This window comes from Pelecanus crispus, chromosome 3 (genome assembly GCF_030463565.1).
Source record: "Pelecanus crispus isolate bPelCri1 chromosome 3, bPelCri1.pri, whole genome shotgun sequence".
Lineage (NCBI taxonomy): Eukaryota > Metazoa > Chordata > Aves > Pelecaniformes > Pelecanidae > Pelecanus > Pelecanus crispus.
Window position 1 is genome coordinate 42585769 of NC_134645.1, and position 26558 is coordinate 42612326.

A 26558-nucleotide genomic window follows, 5' to 3' on the forward strand; every position below is an offset into this window, starting at 1 on the left:
CCGCATGTCCATGTGCACATGTATGCTCCAGTTCGGGTAATGACATCACCTCACACCATTGGAGCTACACGGTACATTGTCTTCCCTTGGCAAGGACTGAGTGAGATGAAAGTGGAAATAAGCCTTCATAAAATCTCTCCTTTCGGGTTTCCATAAATGAGAGCAATGCATTTCAGCTCTAGGGAGAAATGAGTTCAGTGACACCTCTTACAAACCTTATGGGTTCGGGTTTTTTTCCTGATGTAAATGCAGATTAGCTTTAGAAGGGGAGAAGAAGGGGCAAAGATTACAGAGAGATCAAGAGCCAGAGATGAATCTTAGGGAGAACCAGAGGAGGTGAATGGAAGCCTTATCTTTATGCAGGAAAGAAAAGCAGTCTTTCTATACATAGAAAGTTACTGCCTCTGAAATGTGTAGAAAGAGTTTATTCTTTTAAAAAGGATAATCTGGAAGCATGTCTCTCCTTAAATCTTGAGCTTGGGCCATACTGTATTAGAAATCTGTATCTTCACTATATGAAACGTTCTTATAGTATATATGTGTGTATATATTTAAATTTGGGCACCCAATTCATATGAGAAAAATCTTAGCGTAGATAAGTTATAAGTTGGTATTATCTTACCATAACTGGTTGTGAAAAATACCCAAGTCCCTTTACCTTAACCAGCTACCAAGAAAGCATATGGCTTTATGTTTTATTCAGAAGCTGATTCTGTCTTTGCAAGAGCTACACTTTTCTTGCTAAATCCAGTGTGGAAGTAGCATGCACTTCTGTGGCTTTCTGACACTTTTTGGGAACTCGGCTGAATTTAAAACTGCAAAGTTTTTTCTGTGCTGATAACTGGGGGACGGAGAAGAGTTAGTGGAATTTGTGCTTTCAGGACTGGAGGGCTTGTAAACAGTCTTGTCCAGCTGCACCTTGAGCAAATCTGTAATTGTTGGGGCTTTGCACTCTGAGAACTGAATTGGTGGCGGCAAGAGTAGGGAACTTTTGTTGTCATTCTTCTGTTTTTTTCACTTTGTCTTCTGGATTTGCAGTCTCTTCGCTCTAATTTTTCTTTGCATTGCATTTCTGTGGTAGTGAAGAATAGCCCTGTTCAGCTTCTGCAGAAGATTTTATACTCTGATGACATCAGGTCAGTGCATATGGTATTAGCAGAAAGAACCACGAATAATGTCACGTTGTGTAGGTCATTTTTCCTTCTTGCCCTTTACCAGTAGAAAAATGTGTGCAATGTAATGTAGTATCTCTTTTAATACACTGTATATTGATCTGTACTTACTGTGGCAAGAAACCTTTTTGGAGACGTTTGTTTCCCTGTCTCTGATCAGCCCCAGCTCTGTTTTTCTGACTGCATGGATGGGCCCATTTGTTGTCAGTACTTGGCACTGGCAAAGGCTGCTTGCTTTCCTCTCCCACGTCAGAGCTTAGAGATAGTAGCTCCTTGCAGTGGGCTGTAGCATGCATGTAAATGACTTTTTATCAGCCTGTTCTCTCTGTGTGACATCTCCCACGATAACTGCCCCCATACAGACTGTGCTAGGATGGCTCTTGCAGTTTGATTAAATGCTGCATGTGTATGAATGTCAGTGGATTGTACTGGATTTCTTTCAGGGTCCTCAGCCCCACTTTGCACTTAAGGGGATGGTGACTCTGAAATGCAACACTCCTTTAAAATGTATTTTCAATTAAGGGGAATGACTAGAAATTCAGAGGTATATAAAACTGAGACAGATCTAAGAATAATATTTGTAGGCTGGTTGTTCTAGCTTCAGCACTGGATGGTTTCTTTTTCTGTATAGAGAGTTAACATCCTCTTTTCCCCTTCATTACATAGCAACAGGGTTAGGAAATAGCAGCTTTGAAATAACAGGAAAACAACCCATGATATAAAGCCAGAGACTTCATAGATGGACTAAAACACAAAATCTGTTATATGTTGGATGCTGTAAAAGGCATATGTCAGTAGAAAGGAGAGAACACAGAATGGGCCTTAGTTAAAAGCAGCAAAATTATCATTGTCCCTGTCCCCCCCACACTGTCAGTTTGAAGTAAATCCACTCCCCCTGCTCTACTCTGGTCAGGATTTTCAAAGGTGAAAGGTACTGACGTGTTTTTCCAAGATACAGGTCCTTGAGGGAACGTGCCATGCACTTATAACTTGGGAGAGGGTGGAAGGAGGGGCATCTTCTTTTCTCAACCCACTGAACTAACTGCTCGTGTCTGGCTGGAATGTAAGACATGAGATGGGGAAACTCCTAGCAAAGTAACCAAGGGGACAAAACAGAAACACTGAACATGAGAAGTAAACAAAGCTAAGACTGCTTAGGAACCTCAGGCTCTTCCAGCATGAGCGCTCGTACTGCATCATTCATAATGGGGAGAATAGCCGCCTCACAGTGGTTTGTTGTGAGACTGCTGAAATGAGCTGCTGAGACACTGTGCCTCCCAGGCTTGTGGGGGCCCAGGAAAGCGTGGCTCCTGGTATGCATGGTAACTCCTCATGTGGAGCAGAATCCTTTGCCCTATGTTGCAGTGGTCTAAATTGCTTCCTTGGAGAGAATGTCCAGACAGCTGAACTCTTTCTTCTTTTGCCACCTCTGTGGATCTGTGTCAGGAACACTAGGATTTTGTGTTACATCTTACACATTTTTCATTGGCATTAGGGAGTGTTGTTATATATAAAATTTATTGGGAAGCATGTGCTGAACTTTTTACAACCTGTGTTGGGCTACTGGGCATCAGTGCAGTTGTGTTCGGTGTAGAAGACCTGAGTTTCCAAGCAGTGGTGTATTGTAGAGATCTAGTATGGCATAAGAACCTACACTGATCAGAGTAAAATTGGTATGTGGATGTGTGGCCTCTCCAAATAGATGTAGGGATGTAAGGGATGCCATAGTGTGATCCCAGACAAGGATCTGATAATAAAAGATTTTCATGTAGGGACAATAGCTGTGGGTCCTCAATTAACATGCTCTTGGTTTGTAAGTGGGGTTGGATGATGATACAAAAAAGAGTTTTAGTAGTACAAAACCCAGGGTTTTTTCCTCTCTTTCAAAAAGAGGATGATCTTGTGGTTAACAGTCTCTTGCGCCTTGCCAAGAGGTTGCTGTGTGTCCATGTGCAGTTTGCATGTGTTTGGATTTTCCAAGAGAGGCCTCAGATTTTCCGACTTTGTTTTGGTATCATTTTCCAGTTTTTTTCTTCTTTTTCTCCTCAAAACTGCTGCGTATCGAAAGCTTCACTTGGAATAGTGGATGCTTAGAAATTTCCAAATCCAGTGCCAGGGTGTTTCTGAAACAGCACTTCCGTTGAACCACCCCAAATCTATAGCTGTCTTTGAAAATTGTTGTGGTTTAACCCAGCAGGCAGCTAAACACCACAGGGCGTTTGCTCATTCCCCCACTCCTCAGTGGGATGGGGGAGAGAATCAGAAAAAAAAAGTAAAATTTGTGGGTTGAGATAAAGACAGTTTAGTGGGGCAGAAAAGGAAGGGAAAATAATAATAATATACAAAATAAGTGATGCATAATGCGATTGCTCACCATCCACTGACCGATGCCAAGTCAGTTCCTGAGCAATGATCCCAGCCCTCCAGCCAACTCCCCCCAGTTTTTATACTGAGCATGTTGTCATATGGTATGGAATAGCCCTTTGGCCAGTTTGGGTCAGCTGTCCTGGCTGTGCCCTCTCCCAGTTTCTTGTGCACCTGGCAGAGCATGGGAAGCTGAAAAAGGCCTTGACTGGCATAAGCAGTACTTAGCAACAACTAAACCATCAGTGTGTTATCAGCATTCTTCTCACACTAAGTCCAAGACACAGCATTATGTCAGCTACTAGGAAGAAAATTAACTCCATCCCAGCCGAAACCAGGACAGAAATATAGGCCTTAATTTCTCTGCTTGCTCATCCCTACCGGAGGGTTTGTATGTCTTTTCCTCATAAAGTGTTTGAAAAGCACTGTAGAAGCCTGCACTGGCACTGTGTGTTAGAGCAGCATGACAAAAAAATGTCTTGCATGTGTAGGACTTATATTTTCCTGGGGGTCATTTCCTGAAAGTCACTAAAACAAGGGGGAAGCCCACCTGTGGAAAAACTTTCCTGTCAGCTGGTAAATGAAGGAATAACAGGGCCATACTGCTGTTGGTAGGCTCCAGTTAAAGAAGGTGTTGCCATTCTGCAGGTCTGTCACTGGAGCGCTCAACCAACTCAATTGCCTCACATGCTCGACTGTGTGAAAGGGAGGAGGAAGTCATGGCTTGTTTTGAGAGAGCGTGTATCACTGCCCAGGTATACTTGCAGGAGCTTGAAAAGGTAAGAAGAAAATTGCTCAGGGTGTTACCTCGTGGCCTGGGTGGAATTTCCAGGGTTTTGACAGCAAAAGTGATGGGGAAATGCTGAGTGATCATAGGCAAGAAGGAGTGAGGTGTCTCAGTATAAGCAGTTGCAAAACTGGTCTCTGTCTATTTGCTCTGAGAATGAGGTCTAGAAACCAGTTTTGCCTGTGGTAAAGCACTGAATGCTTCAGATATGCTCAGGTTGTAGCTCATGTTTAGCTCTTACTAAAGAGGGACTATAAATGTTGCATAGCAAGTGCCAGCATGAAGGAACCCAAGATATTTTACATTATCTGTAGTGTACATAATACACAGTAGTGGATACTGACATCCTTAACGAGCTGAAAGTAACCTGTTTGGGTCAGCCATAGCAGTTTAAGTGCCAGTGCTTCACCTTCTCCAAGTGAAATTGGAGGAACCTAGATCATTAGTAGCAAGTAACTGCATAGTCAGTGGCTGGCTAAGATGCTGAGTAAGATGAGTACTGTGAGTCCTCCAGTGAGCTGTAGTACGTGCCACTGACTTGCTGGGCACATGCTTAGTGGTCTCCATCTCTGTAACTTTGCCTAGCTGAGTTTAACAGGGCACACCATGCACTTCCATGCCCTTCCTTTGCCACGCGTTATGCTTGACACCAGCAGTACTGATGGCAATGCATGTTACCTGTTCTTCTGTAACTTAACAGCCTTTGACCTTCAGACCAGATATTTCTGCTCTTCTCAGCAGCAAAGGTGTGTCTTTGTTCCAGGTTTTGTTTTTCATTGCATTAAAACAAGAAAAAAATAGCTTAATGCATATATAAAAATTCATTAAGAAAGCCAGCTAACAAGTTGTCTGGTCTGTTTCTTTGTAGGAAAAAGCTGAATGGCTTTTTTATTTAAAATTAAATGCTGTCCTTCCTTTGCAGAAGGATGAGTTCCTGCCAGTACTGGGCACTGTAAATGTTTTTACTGACAGCTTGTGTCTTTGAAGAAGGGAAGGAGTTTGAACTGTAATTCATTCATCTTCTGGACATAGACACAAGGATGCAGGATTACTGATGGGTGTACTAAAAGTCCATAGGCCTTCTCCGGTCCTGGATGTAAAACCCTGCTTTGGAGAGTCCACAAAGGGCAACTTTCAGCAGTGAAAGCTGTTTGTTACCAGTAAGGAAGCAAAAGCAAGAAGGGTTTGATAGGAGAGACAGAGGAAAGGCTAAGATTCTTCCATCAGGACTCCTGATAGCTTACTAACTCTTAACAAATATTTGTTACGTTAAGCTAGACATACCTACTGAAACGTTGCATTAATATTTCTGTGCAAGATGCTGGATCTGTGTGGTTGGAGTAGTATTTCTGAAGCCCTTGATATTAATATGTAGCTTTCTACTTTATTAAAGGTTAGAAAGTAATAAGGGATGGTGTTTCAAAACTCGTATTGCATGCAGAATATCTCATGGAAGTCACTGTATAGTTTATTTTAAAGTTGACTTTGAAAGGTTTTTGAATAGCTCATGAAGGTAAATTTTCAAGTAGTCTGAGGAGGAATCTGATGGCAGAAGCTAACATTTTATTGTTGGAGGTGTCTCTGGCTCATGAGGAACTGGCTGGTTCAGACAGTTGTCTGTAATTCCAGATGTTTCTTTCCTCCCCTCACAGACCTTAAACAACACACATTCAAGGAGTATCAAGGGCAGCAATGTGACTTACTCCGAGTTTGAACTCTCCTACTTCCTGGAAGCAGCTCTTCAGAGTGCCTATGTGACTCATTTAAAGAAGGGGTAGGTGGATGCAGATGTTAATAAAAATAGATAATGTTGCATGTTTTGTCTCAGAATAGATGAAAGCTTGTTTCTTTGTATGAGTTCTGTTGTGACTTTTTTGCTGCTGGCTCACCTCAAGACCCCTCAGTGTCCTTCCTTCCCTCCTATTTGTCTCTCTCTGTCTCTCTTAAGAGGAGTCCTAAGCCTCGTTTTTCCAGACCCGCAAGTAAGGTGGAGCAGAACAATTTTCTTGTCTTGACTCAGCTCTGTTCCCTGTGGAGATGAGCGGAGTTTGACGGTAAAGAGAGTGGAATTTACACTGCTGTGCGCTTTAAAAATGTTCAGCCACAGGGCCTGGTTTAGAGCTCAGTGAAGTCTTAAGGGTAGTTTGTTTCATTTGTTTGTTTATTTAAGGTCTTAAATGTCCCAATCAATACCCTAAATCTGTGTGGTTTTACTAGAGAGAGTGCATGTGGGAACAGTGCTGCTCCAGGGTATTTATTATGCCTCTGAAACATGGCTCCCAGCGAACCTTGGAAGGGCAAGAGGAATTGGTATCTGCAAGCCTACAGTGAATTTCACCTGAGGAAAACCTCCTCAAGTACAATAAAAAAGACATTGTAAATGCCCGCTTCCAAAGGCTGTCGGTGAGGGCACATTGTTCCCTAAAACAGACTGTCTTCAAAATTTAATCAACTCTCTTCAGCTGATGGAGAGATTGCCATGTAGGGAGAGTGTCTCTTCACCATGTGTAAACAGTACTTGTAAGAATCCATCCATCCCTAGTCCTGTTCTTGCACCATATTATCCCATTTGTTCTCAAGGAATCAGATACAGAATTTCTCACTGCTCTCTGTAATATTGCTGGTCAGAGTTTTATAAACTTTTTTAAGCAAACCATCTCTGAAAGTATTTAGTTTTGGCTGGTTTTTTACCTTCACCCCCAGTCAAAGATATTTTCTCTCATTTTCTTCACTACTCCTCCTTTTCCTGCTGAGTAAAATGGAGAAGAAAGCTAAAAATGAGGGGAGATTGAAAGGAAGAAAACTAGAAAACAAAAATCCCAGCAAAAATCGGTTTAAATTCTTCTGTAGAAAATTGATACCATTTTTTGACTCTGTTGCAGGAGGGGTTGCTTCTTGTTTAGGGCGCTTTTGCTAGTTTTTTATCCCCCAAGAATGACTTTAAATGCCACTGTGAACAGCCTCTGTGTTCCCCATTCTTTCGTTAAAAGCCTGCATGTACAGTGAAGCTGTACTCATAAGCATATCCATGAGAGGTGCCTTCAGGTGAGCCTTGTTTAACCCAAAGTCTTACAAATACACAAAGCCCAAATGTTGTGAAATGATCCCTTTTTTCAGGTGAGTAGAAGTTTTATGTGTAAAGAAAGTATGGACCTGTAAGTATAAGGTGTAGTGTCAGTATCTCCTCGGCAGCAGGGGACAGGTACGTGGTTTTCCCTGGGTGAGTTGGTTGACCAGCTGTGGCACAGCGTGTGCTTTCCTAGCTTTTTGCCATTCTCATGGCAAACAAAAAGCTCAGGTCTTGCCAGTAAGCTCATTAACTATATAACAAAATAAAATCTCATTTAGAACATATGGCACTGATGTCTTCTAGGCACCTTTTGAATATCAAACTCACTCACATTCGTTTTATTCAGCAACGTTTTAAATTCAGTCTTCATCAGTTCAATATATCCAGTGGGTTGTTTTAGCTGTTACTGTGCGCCCTGCTTGCTCCCTTGCCACGTTATTTTAATGATAGCCTTAAAAAAACCCAAAAACCCCAAACCAAAAAACAACCCACAAAAAAACCCTACAGGAAAACAACTGGGAATCAAAATACATATGTGAATTAAGCAGCGCTTTGATTATAAGCTGAATTGCTGCAATAGCACCAAAATGTTCTCTGTAGCTGTCTCCTGATGAAAGAGCATCCCAGTCGGTGTGATGGAGCTGCCGTGGCTGGGACAGGAGCAGAGCCCCCCCCCCCCCCCGCCCGCCCCGTGCTCCTCACCTCCTCCAGTGCAAGTGAGAAACACCAGCCAGGGAAATGAAAGGTCTGGAGGGGGGGAAAGGAGCCCGGTGGGACTCCACAGCTTGTCTCTGCCCCCCATGCCCAGCTGGTATTAATGTGTGGTTTCTGCCACGAGAGGGCATAAGCAGCATTGGGATATATTAAGGAAAGAGGAGGGAAGTGGGAAGAAGCTTTTTAGGATGCTTCATGTGTATAATAAATTTCTCTACCTGATATTGAACAGCTCAAAGAAACGCTTTTGTTCTCCTTATTGCTTCCAGCGTGTTCGGGTAGGAAATAAGCCCTGCGCTGATGAATGCTCAAGGTGGCAGGGGGGTAGGTCCTGTCAGGTGGGATGTCCTTCCCCAGCAGCACATGTGTACAAAAGAAATAGTGAGTGCTTTATTCTTGTCTCATTGGGCAGAAGAGCTGAGGGATATGAGTGGTGTTGTCACGCTTTTGTTCCTCTTGGCAGGAACAGTCATGCTCCTCTCACAGCGTGGTTGGGGATGCCCTTTTCTCTTGCAGCGTGCAGTGGAAAGAAGGCACCAGTACAAAACAAAGGTCCAGTCTCCCTTTCAGATGTTGAGCTGCCAGCTGTAAGGACCAGCAAGTCTTACAGCTGTGGAAGTCCCAGATGCTTTTAATAAGATGTTTACTTAAAAATATTGTGTTGCTGAAGACAGGTTTCCTGCAGTTGTTTGCCCTGCTGCATCCCAAGAAATCTTTCTTTAATTCTTCCAGTGAGCAGTATTGATGCTGTGGGTGCAGAATATAGGCAGGCAGATGCTGTTGTACTGTAGGAGGCAGCCAGTTGTTTTTCATGTTAGCATCTGCACTGGGTTTTGGTTTTTTTCTTTCTCGTGTGGATGTGTGAAGATCAGGCTCATTTCTTGCTGCCTTTCCTTTCAGAATATTGAACAGGTATTACTGCTTTATACTGTTATGGGGGCTTTGGTCAAGGTGCTCGTAGTATTTTCTTAGGGCAAACAGGCTTCACCTGTGTGAAGTAATGGTTGTATGCATGCTGCTCTCTTAATGGCACTTGAAGTATGTGTGGAGTTTCACAGGCAAGACAAATAAATTCAGAGCTTTCTAGAGGATGTGGTTGGTTTTGGAAGCTCTAGATGGGATGCTTTTGAAGAAAATTAATTTCTGAAAAATATTAAGCACTTACTAGAAATTGGATTTCCTTATGATCCCTCAAGTTAGGACCTAAATTACTTTGGTAAACCCTGATGAAAATGCCTAGTAGGGAAAGCTTACACAATTCTTTCTCTTCCCTTCTCCTGTCAGTTTTCTGGAGTGTTCAGTTCCCTTTTTGAAATTTTGTAGGCTTCTGTTGCAAGCGCAGTTTGAAAGAGTAACTTCATGTATGTGTTGTTTTACAGTAGAATCTAATGTACAAAGGCAGGCAGGACAGTCTCTGCCAGACTATTCATCTTTTCTGATGAATTTATGTGGACTTTCTTGTCATCTATCTCCTCTTCAATCCTCACAGTCTAGCACCTTATCCAGGACACCAGGACATGCAGCTAGTAATTTGGGAGTGAGTCTTACTGCCTACTGGATGGATCTAGATAAGTGCTAAGCTTTTGTTTTGTATTGTCTTTTGAGGGCCCAACTTCTGTTAGATGGGCTGCCATTAGGAAACTCTAATGTGCTTTGTTGTAGTTACTTGTCTTGTATCTTCATTCATAGGAATCTGAGAATCTGAGACTTGCTTCTTCAGGTGTGTTTTGTGCCTATGCATCAACAGCTGTTCAAGGAGAGAGTATGAATTTTTAGAAACCTAGGCGAGATGCAAAAGGAGCCGGGCAGAGTCAATGGCATTGCTGCTGTTTGTGTGCTTTGGGTACTGCTTTCCCCAGAGAGGTGGCTCTGTGAACTGCCATGTCTCAAGATGGTCTCTTCCATCTGTTAGCCGCTAACTGTTTTAACAGTTAATGAGTGGGGATAAGAACATGATCTTCTGGTGCCCATGTTGTTGGGGGACTATCTTTGCAGACCTCTGTGCTCACGGTCCACTCTGGTTCATCATCAATATTTTTCCCAGCAATTTGCATAGAAAACAGTGTATATCTTTATTTTCTTGTATCTTAAAATTTTGTGTAGTGTTAACCAAACAATATGACATAAACATGATACAACTGCTTTGATTCATGGACTAGTAATTAATTACCCTGTATTAACAGGGTACTTGTACAAACAAAATAGATTTTCATGCCAAGCTGGACTGACTGGACTCAAGGTGCTCTTTGTCACAGTTTGTGCCTGTGATTTTCTGTGTTCCTCTTTATTAGATTAGCTATAATTGAATCCCAAACCACATTTCATAATTTATTTTTAAATGCCTCTCTTGCCACTTTTGTTGCTAAAACCAAGGCAGTTTAATGACTGTGTGCTTTTCCCTTCCTGTTCTTCCTCATTTCTTTTTCCGGCATCTTAGCAGTGCAAGAGGGGCCCATGGACTCTTCCAGCTCATTTAATTTCCATGATCTGATGTTCGCTTATGGTGCCATGGCTTGAGGCAATAGTACCTGGGATTTCCAGATAGTCTTCTATGCAAGTCCTGCAGAGGCTCAAGATTTGCTTAGTTTCTGATCTAGACAAAATCAAATGGATTCACCATGGATTTCCAGGGGCTTTATGTTTGTATCCTCATCTCTTATCTACATATACGTATTTCTGATCAGATACATGCTTTTCTTTTTGTTAACTTCTTCAGGTCCTAATTTAAAAAGAAATCTCTTCAAGTGCACATTTAGTATATGAAGGACATCTATTAATGGAACTGTAAGTTCCTTATTGTTATGAGTAGAGCAATTCATATGCTTAAAATGAAATATGTGCTCAGATGGCCTCCTGGCTTGGAACAGTAGAGCGGAAAGACAAACTCCTGTAGTGAGGTGTGTTTGCAGACTGCTGGCAGGTGTGCTCTGTCTCCTGTCACGGCTCAATAATGTTCAGTAAAGTTCAAAATATAAAAGCTACCAAATCAAATCCTCAGTCCTGTAGAACTGGTATTGTTGTCAGATGGTTTGCGTGAGAGTTGAGAGCTCAGAGTGCGGAGCAGGTGCTCTCTGAGAGACCCTGACCATACAAGCACCAGCCTGGGAGGTGGTTGCTGGATGCTCCTCCCGTGCTGCCCATTTTGCACTCTTACCTTCTGTTGAAGGTGTTCCTAGGTGTTTGTCATGCGGTTCATGGCTTCAACCCTGACTACCTGCAGGCAGGCAGCAATTTGCTGTTTATTCTTTCATTCACTTCAGTGTGTCAATATTCCTGCCTTTTCCTCTCCCCTTCCCCCCAGAGCAAGGTGTTTCTGCCATGAAGCTTGACTTGGTTTATGGCCTTGTCTAAAAAGTGGAACTCAAATGGCTCCAGTTCTCTGGGAACAAAACTGTCTCTTTTTAGCACATTCTCTAGGTTTTTCATCTCTTAAGTATGTGCCAAATGTGGAATTAATTGGCTTTGCAAGGGTCACTAATCTTCTTTCTGATGCTAGTTAATGGAATTCATTGACACTTTATTAAGACAAATACCATTATCCTAATGAAATGTAAACATAGGCATTTTGGAAAATGTTGAGGAACTGTTATACACCATAACTCTTCTGTCCAGCTTCTTAAGGAGCCCGAGGAAGCATAGGAAATACCAGTAGTTTTCAGTAACTGAGGAGAGCAGTTGGGCAGGTACATTTTGTTTAGATGGGGGCATTTATTGATTTTGACTATCTGATAATAAATAGCATGTGAAAAATTCTGTTGGATTTGGTGTCACTACTCATGCACATAAATATCACCACATGCTTTATTGCTTTTCTCAGTTCAAGGTCCAGAACTGCATCTTTGTGGGTATATTCTTTCCTAGACCCACAGAAAAGCACCATATGTCTTAGCCCTGTAATTGGAGACCGTGCTGAAGCATTAAAGTCCAACTTACAAAAACTTCCTTGAGCTTTTTTCCCTTGATAAATTCAAAGCACATCTTTTAATTAGGAGAAGGTAGAAGGAAAAAAACAAAGACATCATCTGACTTAATTCACAGGGGCAAGTCTCCAGTGTTTTTGCTCTTGCCTTTGTTGCTTTCTGTAGATCGCTCACTACCTACAGATTACCTCAAAGTTTAAAATTTTGAGATGAGTATTGATTGGAAGTAAGGCCACAAGCATTTGCATTCTGTGACTTGGTGACCATAAGCTTTAGGGCGGCATTTATGTAGCCAGTATTCATAGTAAACATGATCACATTTTATTCCCCCTCTTCTTCTCCCCAAAGAAAATAATTACTTTTTTAAAAATTTCTTCAAATGTTTGCCATTGATTCTGGAGTACAAGAAAGGTTTGCAGTGCACGAAAGTGGGCACAAGCAGAGTCTGTACTGCTTACCTTCAAAATTTAATCAGATTGACAGAAAAGGTTGTTATGATGTATGGCTTGCTTAAAATGAAATCTAGGCTCCGTCTGCACAGAAAATTGTCCTGGTATAAGCCGAAGTGGCAGTTAATGTACCAGTACAACTGCTTATCTGGTTGCCTTTATTTCAGTACAGCATTGCTCCTTTTCTGATAGCTTGTATTTCTTTGGGTAGCTTCCATCCTGCAATGAAAGTGAGCTCAACCATTTTGTACTTACTGTGGTGGTAGGGCCATGTCCTTAGCCTTGAAAAACTTATAGGCTGCAAATGTGTTAACTAGTATGTCCAGTGTTTAATCTTTCCTCTCTGCATCTCTCTTAATGCTCAGACACATGATTAAGATACCATTTGGCAACTGGTCTGCTTTAATTGCTCATGGTGTATGCAGAGTAATATGATTTTCTTTTTTCTTTTTTTGCCTAACCCTCTTTTATTGCAGGTTAAGCTTGCAGACAGTTACTGCAACTTAGCTGCCTGATAATATACTGTTTAAACCACTGTAATGTCATCATGTGTCTGGACCATCAGACACAAGGTGTTTAAGCACCACCTAAAAGGAATCGTCATTTAAAAGCATCACGTAAGCTCAATATAATTCAAACAAGTACAATCTCTGTGTATGAAGAGGAGATGTGGATGCTTTTAAGAAGAAGCATCTGCTTTATAAATATGAGCTATGAAAGGCTTCCAAATGTCCCCTCTGTTCGTCAAATGTGAATGTGATCTTCTCCTAGGAAGCCATCTGGAGTAGGCATGCTACAGTTGCTGCCTCGCTCGGTGCCATTGTCCTATCTGTGCCTCAGAGTGACTTGTCTCGCTATTGCGTACTCAATATTAGCGATTGCTTTACGGGTTTGTTTGAATGTCAAGTTTGTTGCCAAGCTTTGGCACATCATAAAATATTTTGTCTCCACTGTGCTGGTTTTTTGGGTTTTTTATGATGGGGTTTTTTTCTGCCTTCCCCATAGGAATATTGTGAAAGGAATGAGGAGTCTGCGAGAAATACTGCGGACTGTGGAAACTAAAGCTACTCAGACCTTCAAAATGGTAAGGGGAATGAACGGGAGATGGGAAGGTGGGGTAATCTGCTATGCAGGAATTCTCTCTGTTTGTTAACCGGTGCAGTAGGACAAAAATGTGTTTGTCCTCACTTGATTGATTGCTACCTTTTTTTTGTTTGTTTGCTTGCTTTTTTAAAACTTCTGGAAATGGTGTGTCAAGTGATTCACTTAATTCAAAGACCTGCCCAATTGAAACCTTTGAGCCTTCAGACCTGGGCATGTGGGTTACTTTGGGTTTTTTTTTTCAGTGCATTTTCTAGCCCTGGTAGAAGAAATGGGGATGCATTTAGTTTGACAGTGCTGTCCTCAGGTGATAATGCCTTGTTTTCTTTCTTGCTTTTCAGTGTGTGCATGCACACTTTTTTGCATTTGCATGTAGAAGCATTAAGTACTTCTGGCTCTTGCAACAAGCTGTGCTCTTTTAGACTCAGGTGCTTCAGTGTCCTTCCTGTAAAACTCCTTTCAATACAGTACAGAGTGAGTTTAAGTTTGTGGTTTGTTTGTTTGGGTTTTTTTTTTTGTCAGTGTTGGCATTCTACATCCTGTTATCCTGAGTGCCTCTGGTAAAGAAATGGAGAACGTGATTTATGTGCCTTTTTTAACTTCTCAGACCTTTAACTGGTTCTTCCCTGTCTCCCCTTTAAGAGATCTTGTCCTGAAGTTACTCATGAGGTGACAAGGTCAACAGCATAGAGAACAGCAGTCTTGAGAACGTGAATGAAAAATTTGCAGCCCTAAAAGTGTTGACGTTGCTACACCTAAACTTGTTTTGTGCTTGGTTCAGCTTTGTGTTTTGTGTAATTCCAGAGAAGTTTGGCAAGGGAGGTGGGCGTGGGTTTGCAGAGCATTTTGGAGATGGAGAGTGCCAGATTCCAATGGATGGACTGACTGTGTGTCTAGCTCACATGCAAATGCAGAGCTAAAATGAAAGTGCGAGCAGAAAGGGTGTCCTGGGTGCTTTTTTGCCTAGGTTCCTCACATCTGTGTGTTTTGGAACTTCTGTTCTGGAAATGAATCTTCTCGTGGCCTTGGGATCACCTTATATGCCTAATTGAGAATACAGATGCATGTGGAAGTTTGTGCAGGGAATTAGAAGAGGTGACTTGAATAATTGTTGCACTCAAATGGTTGCATCCTTTTCCAGATTGAGATCAGGGTTCAGGGGATTTTTCTTGCTCGCCTGTTTTATTATTTTGCTGAAATGAGTCTAACCATCTGCTGTTCCTATACCATGACAGAACGTGGCACTCGAATGCTCCTGTCCCTGTGCAACTGGGGAGAGCTGTACAACATCCCTGAGGGATTTATCCCTGGAGGGAAATCTGAAGGTGTTCATCCAATAGTTTTTCCTGGGATTTCCATTTTACAGGAAGTTGCATTTTCATTTTCTTACTTATTTTTAAAGAGCTGTCTAGAGGGCAAAGGGAGGAATGTGCTTAATTAAACAAGTTTTTCAAGCATGAAAGTGAAACACATTATTCCCCCCCCCAATTTGTGGGATCACAGTGTTCTTCAAGCATAATGATGCTTTTTTTTTTTTTTTTTTTTTTTTTTTTTTTTTAAGCACCAAAGGCAGTAATAACATAAATCAGAGTTTTAGCCTGTTCTGGTTTGTTTGGTCTTATTCAAAACAAGAGTGAAGCTAATTTACACAGCTACTGTACTGTATGTTAAAATCAAAGACACTAAAAGTATTTAGTACTAGCCTTTTGAAAGGCTTATCTCAAACTGTACTCCTACTTCTGTGTGAACCAATAGAGAGCTTTCTGTTGCTAGCATATTATTTTTCCCCTCCCCTCTAAGACTGTAGGAAAAATATAGGAGAGTTGGCTCCTCAGGGTAAAACTGACTAAATAATTACATACTGAGACAATAAAATTATACTGGCTGATGTCGCAGGGCCCTAGGCCATTTTGCTCATGGTTACTGGCTATAAAAAGCATAGAAAAGCCTAGTTAGAAACAGAAGGCTTTCTGTAACTTGTCAGTAGGAGCGCATAGAAGGTCTTGGGGTTTCCAGGGGGTTGTATGTGACAATATTTCTTTGAGGCACCCTTATGCATTCAGATCACTTTGCCATTTGCTAGGTACATCTATGAAACCTCCCTTCCTGGTGTTTAAGAAACAGCGTGTACTACTGTGGTTGCATTTTAGACTAATTCAATTAATTCACATGTGGTGAGGTGGATGAAAATAAAGAACCTTGCATCAAAAGAAGTTATTTTTCTGAATCTGGTAACAGGAACTTTAACCTCAGTATGATTTATTTGGTCCTATAGATGTCATACCTCCAGTGGAGTAATGGTTCAGTTTATCAGTCGTACCTATCCTGGTATTTAAAAGAAAATGACTCTTGATGGCCTCATAACACATCTCAAAGTGTAAATTGCATATAAAATACATATTGCAGTAGTCATAGAAGTTCCAAAATAATATTTAGAAGTATTAGCACAGAAGAGCTGAAGTTTCAGCCTGCTTCTGTTCTGTGCAGTATTTACTTTACAGCTTAGAGTGATGTGCTGCTCAGAATTCACAGGAGATACCACCCATTTTGATGTCTCTGTGCTTGTTTGCATGTTCATCTATTTACAATGCAAAAAATTAGAGATTTGTTGGGTGGGGAACAAGGACAAATGCCAAAGATAGTTTTGCAAAGTCAACTTGCCCCCTTTTTGGGCCCAGCTTGGCAGCTCTGTATGAACCGGAAAGCAAGTATTTAAGGATCCTTGGCCACTCCATGATCAAAAAAGTGCATGTGATGTTGCTGTTTCAATATAAAGTTCCTAACCCTCTTCTCTCCTCCCAGAGAGCAGCAGTACTGAGATGACACTATAAAAGGCTGCAGGAAGAGCGATATTAACAGATAAAGGGTTGATCTTTCAAACCTAATACAAAAGTAGCCTCTGGGCTGAGACTTGCATACAAAATTCTGAGGCTGAGAACACAGTGGAGTGCCATCATACTCTAATATAGAAACATTTGTGAGATTGTCTCAGTGGTCTGTGTGGTGATCGGTTGTCTTCATTCACCAAAGCGTCCCTAACTGTCAGGCCTTTTTGATACTTTTTTCCTACAGCATTGCAACAAGACCATGTAAATGCAGAAGGCTGGCCTTTTCAGAGGGAAGAAACTGCTACTGCTGTAGACTTTTTAGCAGCTATTTTAGCTACTCTAGCTTTCTGAAAAGTGGTCCTGTCATGTTGTTGGTACATCTCCTGGTGCGATATGGGGAGGGGTGAATCTTTTGTGTTGGAGAAGGCTTCACTGGTATGTCTTTTTCTGTACTGTTCACTGATCTCCAGACTGCAGCCAAACAGCTAGCACAAGTACTTCTCCATTCCCTCAGTGAAGACTGTTACTGGAGCCCTTTATCTGATCCGCTTCCTGAGTTCATGAACAAGGAAGATCAGTCTTACGTTAGCAATCTTCTTTGTCGGAGGCCTGAGCTGTACACAGAAGAGAAGTAAGCGTTCTTTTTTATTTCAGTTTATTGGCAGGAGGAAGGAGAGTGTTTGAACACTCTTTGGCGCTGCTAATTATGTCACTGATTCTTGTAGTAGTTTTGTGTGTTCTTGTTCTTAACTTCCCATCAAGAGGCCTGCTGGAAAAATAAAGCATTAAACCTTGAGTGTTTGTTTTTTTTTTTTTTTTCCCCCAGAACAAATAGCTGTCTTTGCTATGAAATGGAAATAATCTATTTATGGTTCAGTATAGCTCATCTAGGATATGTTGCAGAGCTTTTAATTGTGAGAACCTGCAAAAGAAGGTATTGCCTAGCGAATGAATTATGCATGAGATGTTTCAAGTTACTGCTCCTCTTGTGAAATGAGAAAGAGGCTGACAGGATAATTCTTGACCTTCCTCAGGAAAACGTGTTCTGTCTTTCAGTGCATACTGCCCTCAAGACAACGTAGAAGAGGCTCTTCTTCTCCTCTTAATCAGTGAATCCATGGTAAGCCAAAAATGAGTTTGTAATACTAATAGCACAAAGGAATATCTAGTGTTTCCCTGTCAAGTCTTCTGGTTGGTTTTGTTTACAGAATCTTCCCTAGATAAACAGAAGCAAGGATTCAGCTGCTGAACAGGAAATGCCATTTATTCTTAGTGACACCACTTTTTATTAAATGGAATGTCAGCGAAGGGTTTTGGGAATTGTCAAGAAGAGGAAGTGACTGCATTCACCATAGCTGCATGCAGGTTCTGGCATCCAGATACATTGTCAGTAGACTGATGTTTCCATTCAAAACATCTTTGTGGATTTATGGATCAAGAATGAGAGGGAGGGAGCCTTGCCTAAAGTCAGGCGTGATGGTGGTACCTGCTGTTTGGCATTTGCAGGATACAATATCCTGCTTACGTTCCTTAGTCTGCGGGGGTAATATTTTAGCTGTTTCAGTATTGAGTGATATTTGGCAGTTTCTGATGCTGATGATACACGAAGTTTTGTCACATGCAGAAACATCCATAATGAACTACAGTGAAACAGTTAGATTTATTCTATTTATAACATCAGTTGCTTTAAAAAAATCCCTTTAAGAGGAAGGGAAAAAGGTGGGGAAAAACAACTGCATGGTAGCCTTTGATCGTTTTCATGTTCTGAGAAGACACAAACATACAGAAAATGTGTAGGGAATGTTTTCTAAAAACGTGTAAGGAAAGTTACTTTGCTTTAAATAGTGGGTAGTCACTTGTAGCTCAAAGTGAGATTTGAAAACCCTGGAGCATCAATGACCCTCTTAAAACTTTTAAATAGCTTTCAGACAAGTTGAAAAGAGATACTGGGAAAACTTTGTTTTGTTTTTTGTTTCCTTCAGTTTTTCATTGTCTGGTTCTTCTGACTCAAGTCCTTCCCCTTTCCTGCAAACTTCTTCAGAACATGGCAATTTAATATTGTTTGCTTTTAAAATTTGGGGAAAAATTGAAGAGGTGGAACCACTCCAAAATACTAAATTGACTTAATCACGTACATCCGGGTGTTACTCTGTGCTTTTTAGTGCTTTCTAGGTTAAGCTTCTACAGTACATCTGCTTTGTGTTTTTAGGGTCTTTTCTGCAGTTAGAAGGGCTTTTTCTAATTGGAAGTGGAGACTCCAAGAGTGAAGGCTTTAGAATACCACATGCACTTCTATTAAAATCAGAAGAACTCACGTCAGCGTTGCTTGTCAGGTGTGATCCAAGCAGGAGGAGGATTGGGGTCTGGAGCAGCGACAGCACTGGCTGCTCCAGCCTTTTCTGGGACTGGGCTTGCAGTCAGAAAGGCCTTGTGGGACCTTGAACTCTACAATCTTGTTCTGCTGAGGTGAATGAAAGTTATCCCTGTTTTATCTAATAATGCGCAAAATGGTGAACTGGCACTGTAACTAAGTTATGCATGAAGCAGTGTGAAAATGCTATTGATAGGAACTGGACTGCTGTGCTGACTTCAAGGCTAAAGAAATAAGCTTGTGTTTGCTTAAGTGCTGTCTTCTATATATAGGAACTTTCTGGAGGTAGATGCAAGGGATTTTGACCTGCTGTATATAAAGCACTTAAATAATCAAAGATCCTGTCGCAGAGCGCTGCAGGAAACATCACTGTCTTTCTGTTTTTTGGGAAATGGAACATCTGAGCTTTCCTCTTGCAGTAGCAATAGGCTTGCCATGAGTTTATTGTTTTAACAAAAATACAGGACAAGTCTATAGAAATACAGCTGTGTATAGAAATACACTTAGGAACCACAAGAATGTGCTTCCTAAGTGAAGGAACAGAGGGAGCAATCTGATTCTTACATATTTTTGCAATCCATAAATATTTTCCTGTAGTTTTACTGTTATGGTACTAAGAAGGGGAAATTTTGTTTAATTTATGACATGAGATATCTTTTACAAGACAGCTTTGTTGTAGGCTAGTGAGTTTTCTCATGTACAAGTTTGTTGTTTGTTTGACGTTTTTTGTTTTGTTTTTTAAAACTTGCTGAAGCTTGTGGAAGATGAGTTAACAAGAAGCAGATTTCCACTTGAGGTCTCCCTAATGACATAATGTTAACAACTGAATAAAACATATTTTCCTTCCTGGAGAGAGTGTCAGTGGCAAGCGATAATGATATGTTTCTGTAGGCCAGTAAGCAACATAGTTGATGTTCCTGGATTTTGGCTGGATTAGGCATTCTTGCAGTATTTACAATTATGAACCCCTTAAAATGAGACAGAAGTATAAAATTAGGTTGGCTTTCTGGGAGCTCTCCAGCTTCTCTGGCACTTCGATTGCTCTGTCAGAGCAAAAAACTCACCAGAAAGGTACTTTTCCTGTCCGAGTTTTAAAGAGACAAAAGAGCAACCATGCCCTTATAACTCTTTTTCAGGGCCATAAAGCCAAACAGCTGCTCCACATGCCTGTTCCTGACTTTTGCCTCTCCAAAATGAGCTCAAGGGGGACAAAATTGGGGGGAGGAGGGACAGAAGAATTGTCAGCACGTGGAGGGGACACAGGGCAAAGATGTACTGGGGAGGAGCATAAATCACCAGAGAACCTCCAAGTAAATATGTCATAAATTTGATGAAAAGGAGACATGGTAACTTTTTTCAAGAAGTATACATCTGGAGCATCTTTCCCCCTCACCGCCCGAGCCACACATTGAGGGAGTAGATCAGTGCTAGGTAGTTTGCTGCTGAAATTCACTCTGTTTTTCTTCACTCTGTTTGCTGTGCCTTCCTAAGGTGAAGCTAACATCTACTTCACCACGATCTGTGCAACTCCCCAGAAGATGTTATGGGTTTTAAAAGAACTGTTCCTGTAAGGGGGAAAGGAAGAAAAGAAATCGCCTTTAAGGTGTTGTGAGCCAAACCCTACATTCCAGCACACCTCTGGCTCTTAGTGGTGCTGGGTTTCTGGCTTGTGATGCTGCCCCAGCTTTTCTTGTTATCCCTTTACCTTGCATTGGAAGGGAGCCACTTTGCATGTTCTAGTGGGATGAAATGACAATATCTTCTAAAGGGGTAATTAAGGGTTCCTTCAGTATTTCACTCACTCTGCCTCTGAGCCTAAGTATCTAAAAGTTTTTCAGGTGGGCAAATAACATAGTAGCCTCTTTCATAGCTTTGAAGATGCTGCTGTGGGTATATTAAAGCTTGGGGCCTCTTTCCTCATGGCACTCTCCTGAGTTGCCTCCTGTATTCTTTCTGTCCTGTTGAAAATGGGAACCTATTTTCATAAGCCTAAGGCATCTCAGTAAACAATGAAAAGCATCCCGGTTGCTGAGTTTGACAAGTGCTCCTCCTCTGTGCCAGCTGTTGTTTAGTCACGGTGGTTGGCTGTAGAGTTCTCATGAAGGAATCTAGTGAAACAAATCAGGCAGCCTGAAGATTACCACAGTCCGGGCTGTCTTTAGGGGGGTTTGTGGCCTCCTGGCAAAATTCTCATTCCTTATGCACAGCCTGAGTTACGGTATGGGTGGGCTGCATTTGTGAGAGGAGGAAAATGCTCTCCTTCTGACCAAGGAGAAGGCCAGCTGGTGACAGCCTTTACAAGCTCAGGCTGTGGTACAATGATGTGTTCCTGTCACATGTTGGAAAAAATGGACTGGCCTATTTTTAAACCACTAGTCTTCTTTCTTATTGCATTTAACTTATCAGAACCAGTGGCGCTATGTTTGTGGCAAGAACCAAGGCTGTATTGTCACTTGCAGCAGTGTGGTTTCTCTGCATCACAGTGCCAGTGGGAACAGCACCTGTTCTGCCATCAGGGACTCTGGCGCTTTCTGGTGCGGGGCATAGGCAAGGGAGGTTTGGCAGGACTAACCCTTAGCTGCAGTTTTGTTTATATTAATAACCATTCTCAGGAGTATTCTGAGTTGACTGCACTGCCCCTTAAAGTCAGCCAGAAGTTTCTCAGAGCCAGGAATGGAACACTTTCTATTACTTTTTGCGTTTACTTTTGAGGTTTAAAAAAAAAAAAAAGAAAAAAAGTTCTTTGTTTGCACTTAGAAACCTTGCCTTCTTGAATCTGAGGTCCAATATACAGTCTAAAATCCCTTTGTTCAGCCCTTGGCAATGCTGGTTCTTGCAACTGGGGATTCTGGCTGGTGCAGTCCACCAAACATACCAGGTAACATGGATTATTTTTTTTTGGCTCTGTGTTCGCTCATACTGAAAACGAAGCTCCTTGTATCCAAAACTAATAAATTCTGTGCCTGTGTAACAAAGATTAGAAATGTCATCCCCATCTTATCTCTGATTTGAATCCCTAAAGGCGATTTGACCTTGGAGAGCCTGAGAGCACAGAACAGATGGTGAGGGGGGAAGTAAAATACTGGGACTTGTCCTGTTCTTTTTTACTGGTGAGAGCAAACTCATGGCTGTGAGCATGCCTTTAATGGAATAAGATTAAACCCATGTATTTTTAAGCGCAGAAATAATTAAAACCTGTTAACTCTACAGTTCCTAGCTTTATAAAATAATGCTGTCCAACAAATAGGTTGGAAAAGGAGAAGAATCTCTTGTTGCTTTTGTAGGATTTTATCTTTTGAACAACACTAAGCCCAGTGATGATACAACAGCTGGATGATGATCATGAGTATTTTCCTAAGGGCTATTGGACTATGGCAGCTGAAAGAGACAACTGGGGACAGGATTGCCTGCTCTGTTGGTTCCTGCCAAATCGCCACTTACAATAGCAAGCCTGACTGTCTCTTCAGCTGGTCTGTAAGGCAAAGCTATGTGTTTGGGACCTGCAAAAGTGGATTGCAGGATGTTTCTAGTGGGAAATACACCACCTCTGTTAATTGCCTCTTGAATAAATAGTTCTAATGTGAGTTGCTGGAGACAGGATAGAGAGGTTTTTTCTTCTGCTTTGCAGGAGGAAGTCTTGTTTCTGAACTTTCAAGGAGGATGCAAATTCTTGGAAGATAGCCTTCTAAATGCAGATTACTGATAGCAGATATATGACTTTGTTACCCAAGACAGTATCCATAAACAAACTTCATAACTTTCTCCCTCTCCCTTCCTTTTGTGTAGTGTTGTTGGGCTGTTTTGGCTGGGGGGGGGGTATGTCTGTCTTGCTTTCAGTGATGTTTCCAGTTCCGCTACAGTACATGATGTTAAAATATACCTGGTGAGAGAGAAGATATATCTATATGGTTGTATTTGATAACCAATTGTTGTGGTTTAAGCCCAGCTGGCAACTAAGCACCACACAGCCACTTGCTCACTCCCCCAGGGTGGGATAGGGGAGAGAATCAGAAGGGTAAGAGTGAGAAAACTCATGGGTTGAGATCAAGACAGTTTAGTAGGGAAAGCAAAAGCTGCACATGCAAGCAAAGCAAAGCAAGGAATTCATTCACTCCTTCCCATCAGCAGGCAGGTGTTCAGCCACCTCCAGGAAAGCAGGGCTCCATCACGCGTAACAGTTACTTGGGAATACAAACGCCATCACTCCAAACGTCTCCCCCTTCCTTCTTCTTCCCCCAGCTTTATATGCTGAGCATGACGTCATATGGTATGAGATATCCCTTTGGTCAGCTGGGGTCAGCTGTCCCAGCTGTGTCCCCTCCCAGCGTCTTGTGCACCCCCCAGCCTGCTCACTGGTGGGGTGGGGTGAGAAGCAGAAAAGGCCTTGATGCTGTGTAAGCACTGCTCAGCAGTAATGAAAACATCCCTGTATTATCAACACTGTTTCCAGCACAAATCCAAAACATAGCCCCATACTAGCTACTATGAAGAAAGTAAACTCTATCCCAGCCAAAACCAGCACACTAATATTAACAGGCTGTTTTGCTGAGACATCTGAAGGGGGTACCAGCAACTTGTGATCTGTTGCCTACCAGAAATGAGACAGATGCCACACAGTTCACAAGGCAGTAAGTTTTCATTCGCTGTGCTTCTGGTCTGAAATAGAGCAAGTTGTGGTATATCTGTATTCTGGAGTGGCTGGAGTATGGCATTTCCTTCCTGTTCCACCTGCTTCCCATTTTCACAGCAGCTTTGCAGTCAACCCTGAATATTTTCTTTGTATATGTTAGCGAGGGGAACCTTCAAGTGCTGTGTAGAGACCATCAGTAACTTAGGTGAAAAGTCAGTAGCCTCTTCCATGTGAATGGGTCCTTGTCTTTGCAAAGAATTCATTCATTTTATTGGCAGTACAGGCAAAAGAGGCAGAATGGAGATCCAAAGGACATGGGCTAAATATTTCCCAGCTTTTAGTAGTAGAGGCATCAATTGCATGATTTCAAAAGCTTGTTGTCAGTCTTACACACATAGCATTTGTTTTTCTCTCTTAATGCTAGTATTGAATCACACCAATTACATTGTTACAGTACACTGTATAAAACATGCTGCCATTCTGTATAGATGGGTTGCAGTGGATCTGGCAATTATGTCTATTATGAAAAGACACAAGTTGAACATTAGAATGCCCATGAATTAGGGGGCAGGCAGCAGGCACTCATTAAAGATTTTAATTGCTTTCTTTTTCTTCTTTGGAAAAAAAGCAGGGGAGCCATGTTTCAAAGTGAGCAATTAAAGGATACTTCATAGCTAACTGCTCTGAGAAGGGGCTGCTACGTGGAATACGCTCTATTGTAATTCATACGATTGCTTGACGTTCTATTAAGAAGCACATCTTTGTACTGTGGTAAAATTTAATTTTCTGCAGCGTAACTGCATGCGTAATAACTGCTGAAGTAATGTCTGTTTGGATTTGCTGTGGCTCTTTTCCTTTCTACATGTAATAAACATGCCATAAATAAGCTGTAATTATCAGGGTCATTGATGTACAGCAAATCCTCCGCATATAGGTGGCTTATCTAGTTTGCAGGTAAGTATATTGTTTATGTGGATAGGAAGGCAGAAGCTGTCTGTAGCTCAGCAGGGTCATTAGTTAAATTGCAGATCCCCAGAAAGGCAGATCTCTTCCCTGCTGTCAGAGCCAGCATGGCTCTGAAAGTCCTATACAGTTGTATTGCTGCAGTTTGGAGCCAGACCTAAAAAAACCCAAGCTGAACCCCAGCTGGTTCTGAGCCCAGTCAGGTTGAACACCTGAGTTGGGCTTCAAGCATGATGCAGAGACATCAGCATGGCTGAGCGCTGGGGTGGCTCGGGGGTACCAGTCTGTGCTGGAGCCTTTTGGATGTGTGTGGCCTGCAGATGGGCTGTGTCCCTGGGCTGTGGAAAGGGAGGGCTGAAGGTGCTTGCTATCCTGTGTGCTGCTCAGTCTGGGCTGACTACAGAGTGTGTCTTATCTCCCAAAATAGGATTGGTGTCTTGTCTGAGCCACCTGCATGCACAGCTAATTGTGTCTAATGCATCCCAAAATAGGTAAATGCAATACACCTCTGGGTTGCTCCATTCCCTAGCAGTACCTCAAATAAAGAGGCATTGACTGTATATTTTTTCTCTCTATAGTGCAAGTTACGCTAACTCCCAATGGTAAAACTCCTGTTGGTAGCATTAGTGACCTTTTCCATCCCACACAGCAGCCCTGAACAGAGGTTCTCTTCTTTTAATGGTGTGACTCACCATCTCTCTCCATCCCGCTCGTGTGGTGCGAGGCATGTCTGTGTGACAATGGGAACAGCTTAAAGGGAAGAGTCATGCTGGGGGTGTTGAACATGTATTTGTAGCAATGTTTTACTGCTGCTTGTAGCAGAGGAGGAGGAAGTAATGCAGTAGGACAAATTGGGAATTGCTGCTCATGTTATTGATACACTGGAGATCAGTATTCTACAAATAACCCTTTTTCCATCTGTGTTCAGGAAAATTAGTGGTCTGAAACAACAGAAACACAGGCATTGAAAAAATGTTGGTGTAAATAGGTTAGAATTTATGCATTCTCAAAAGCAAAATGAAATATTTTTCTCTCTATGTAGGTTTGAGTAAGTAAAATTCCCCAGCCAACAGAATCGGTGTATGCTGTGTTGCAGTAACTCTACAACTGTTTTGTACCTGTACTTAACCAGTAACTGTCAGGATTTCTCACTGCCAAACTGAAGTTTACAAAAACATAAACAAAGGTAAAGACAAAAAAAATTGGCTAATGGTGATCTGGATCACAGCACTCTTCCTTCTGTGAGAGGCAGACCACAGAAATGCCAATTTCCCTGAGTGGGTTTCAAGAAAGTGATTCACATTCCCTTCTCCACCCTCATGTATGTAACACTGCAGGAGTAAATGATACCTTGAATCTTGGGATGATTTACGTTATTGTGTCAGACACACTCCATGTTCTTGCTACAGTGCAGTCAGTTTGTTATGAGGTTTGGTTTTGGGTTTTTTTTGATATATCTGTGATAATGCAGGAACATGTTGATTTTTTTGAGCAGCTGGAATTAGCAATTGAAAATAGGTTCAGTATTAAAAAAAATTGTTGGAATAGAAGTGACGATGAATTTACTCAGTGGTAACTTTTATGAATGCAAGTATAGAGAGTGATAGATTACAGAGACCTTCTATGGCTTGGCGATCTGAAAGCTTGAAGAAAATAAGCAGATTTATGACCTTCTTGGAAAGAGTATTAGTCATGCCTGTGCATATGTTGGTTTGAACTGCTGTCTGCTTAGGTAAAGTATGGTATGTACAGTATGTTCAGTATGACTGCAATTTTAGAATGTTGCATCCTTGTAGTATGTCTCATATTCCTGCTTATTGCAGGATTTGGGCATGCTTTTCCTTCTAGTACCAGTATCTGTTAGCAGACGTTAATGGGCACTCACTGGTTCTGATTAATTTTCTATCTATGCTAATGCATCAACTTAAAAATCATAGCTTGGTACTAGATGGATACCCAAAAAAAGCATCAGGCTATAGCTGACTCTAATGGGAGGTTGACAATAAGATTACAGAGCATGGGGGTGCTACCTCGGTAGCTATTTTCTACAAACAATTGTCATAACAATGTAACCAGTGCAGAAAAAAAATGTTAATGCTATTGTATATGTGTAGGAGGATTCAGTCTGCAATAAGGACCGTTCTGTATGTGCTTTGTTTTTAATTCTCTGAAGTAACAATCTCAGAATC

The 26558-nt window shown here is 41.6% G+C and overlaps 1 protein-coding gene across 2 annotated transcripts in view; it reads left to right on the forward strand.

Moving 5' to 3' along the window:
• TTC7A (tetratricopeptide repeat domain 7A) overlaps positions 1-26558 on the forward strand; it is a 184758-nt gene that overhangs the window by 20793 nt on the left and 137407 nt on the right. For both annotated transcript variants that reach the window (XM_075706834.1, XM_075706833.1), the window contains exons 4-8: positions 4185-4315; positions 5976-6097; positions 13482-13560; positions 16876-17036; positions 17462-17525. In XM_075706834.1, coding sequence (XP_075562949.1) covers positions 4185-4315; positions 5976-6097; positions 13482-13560; positions 16876-17036; positions 17462-17525 — 557 coding nt within the window. The remainder of the gene's footprint in view (positions 1-4184; positions 4316-5975; positions 6098-13481; positions 13561-16875; positions 17037-17461; positions 17526-26558) is intronic.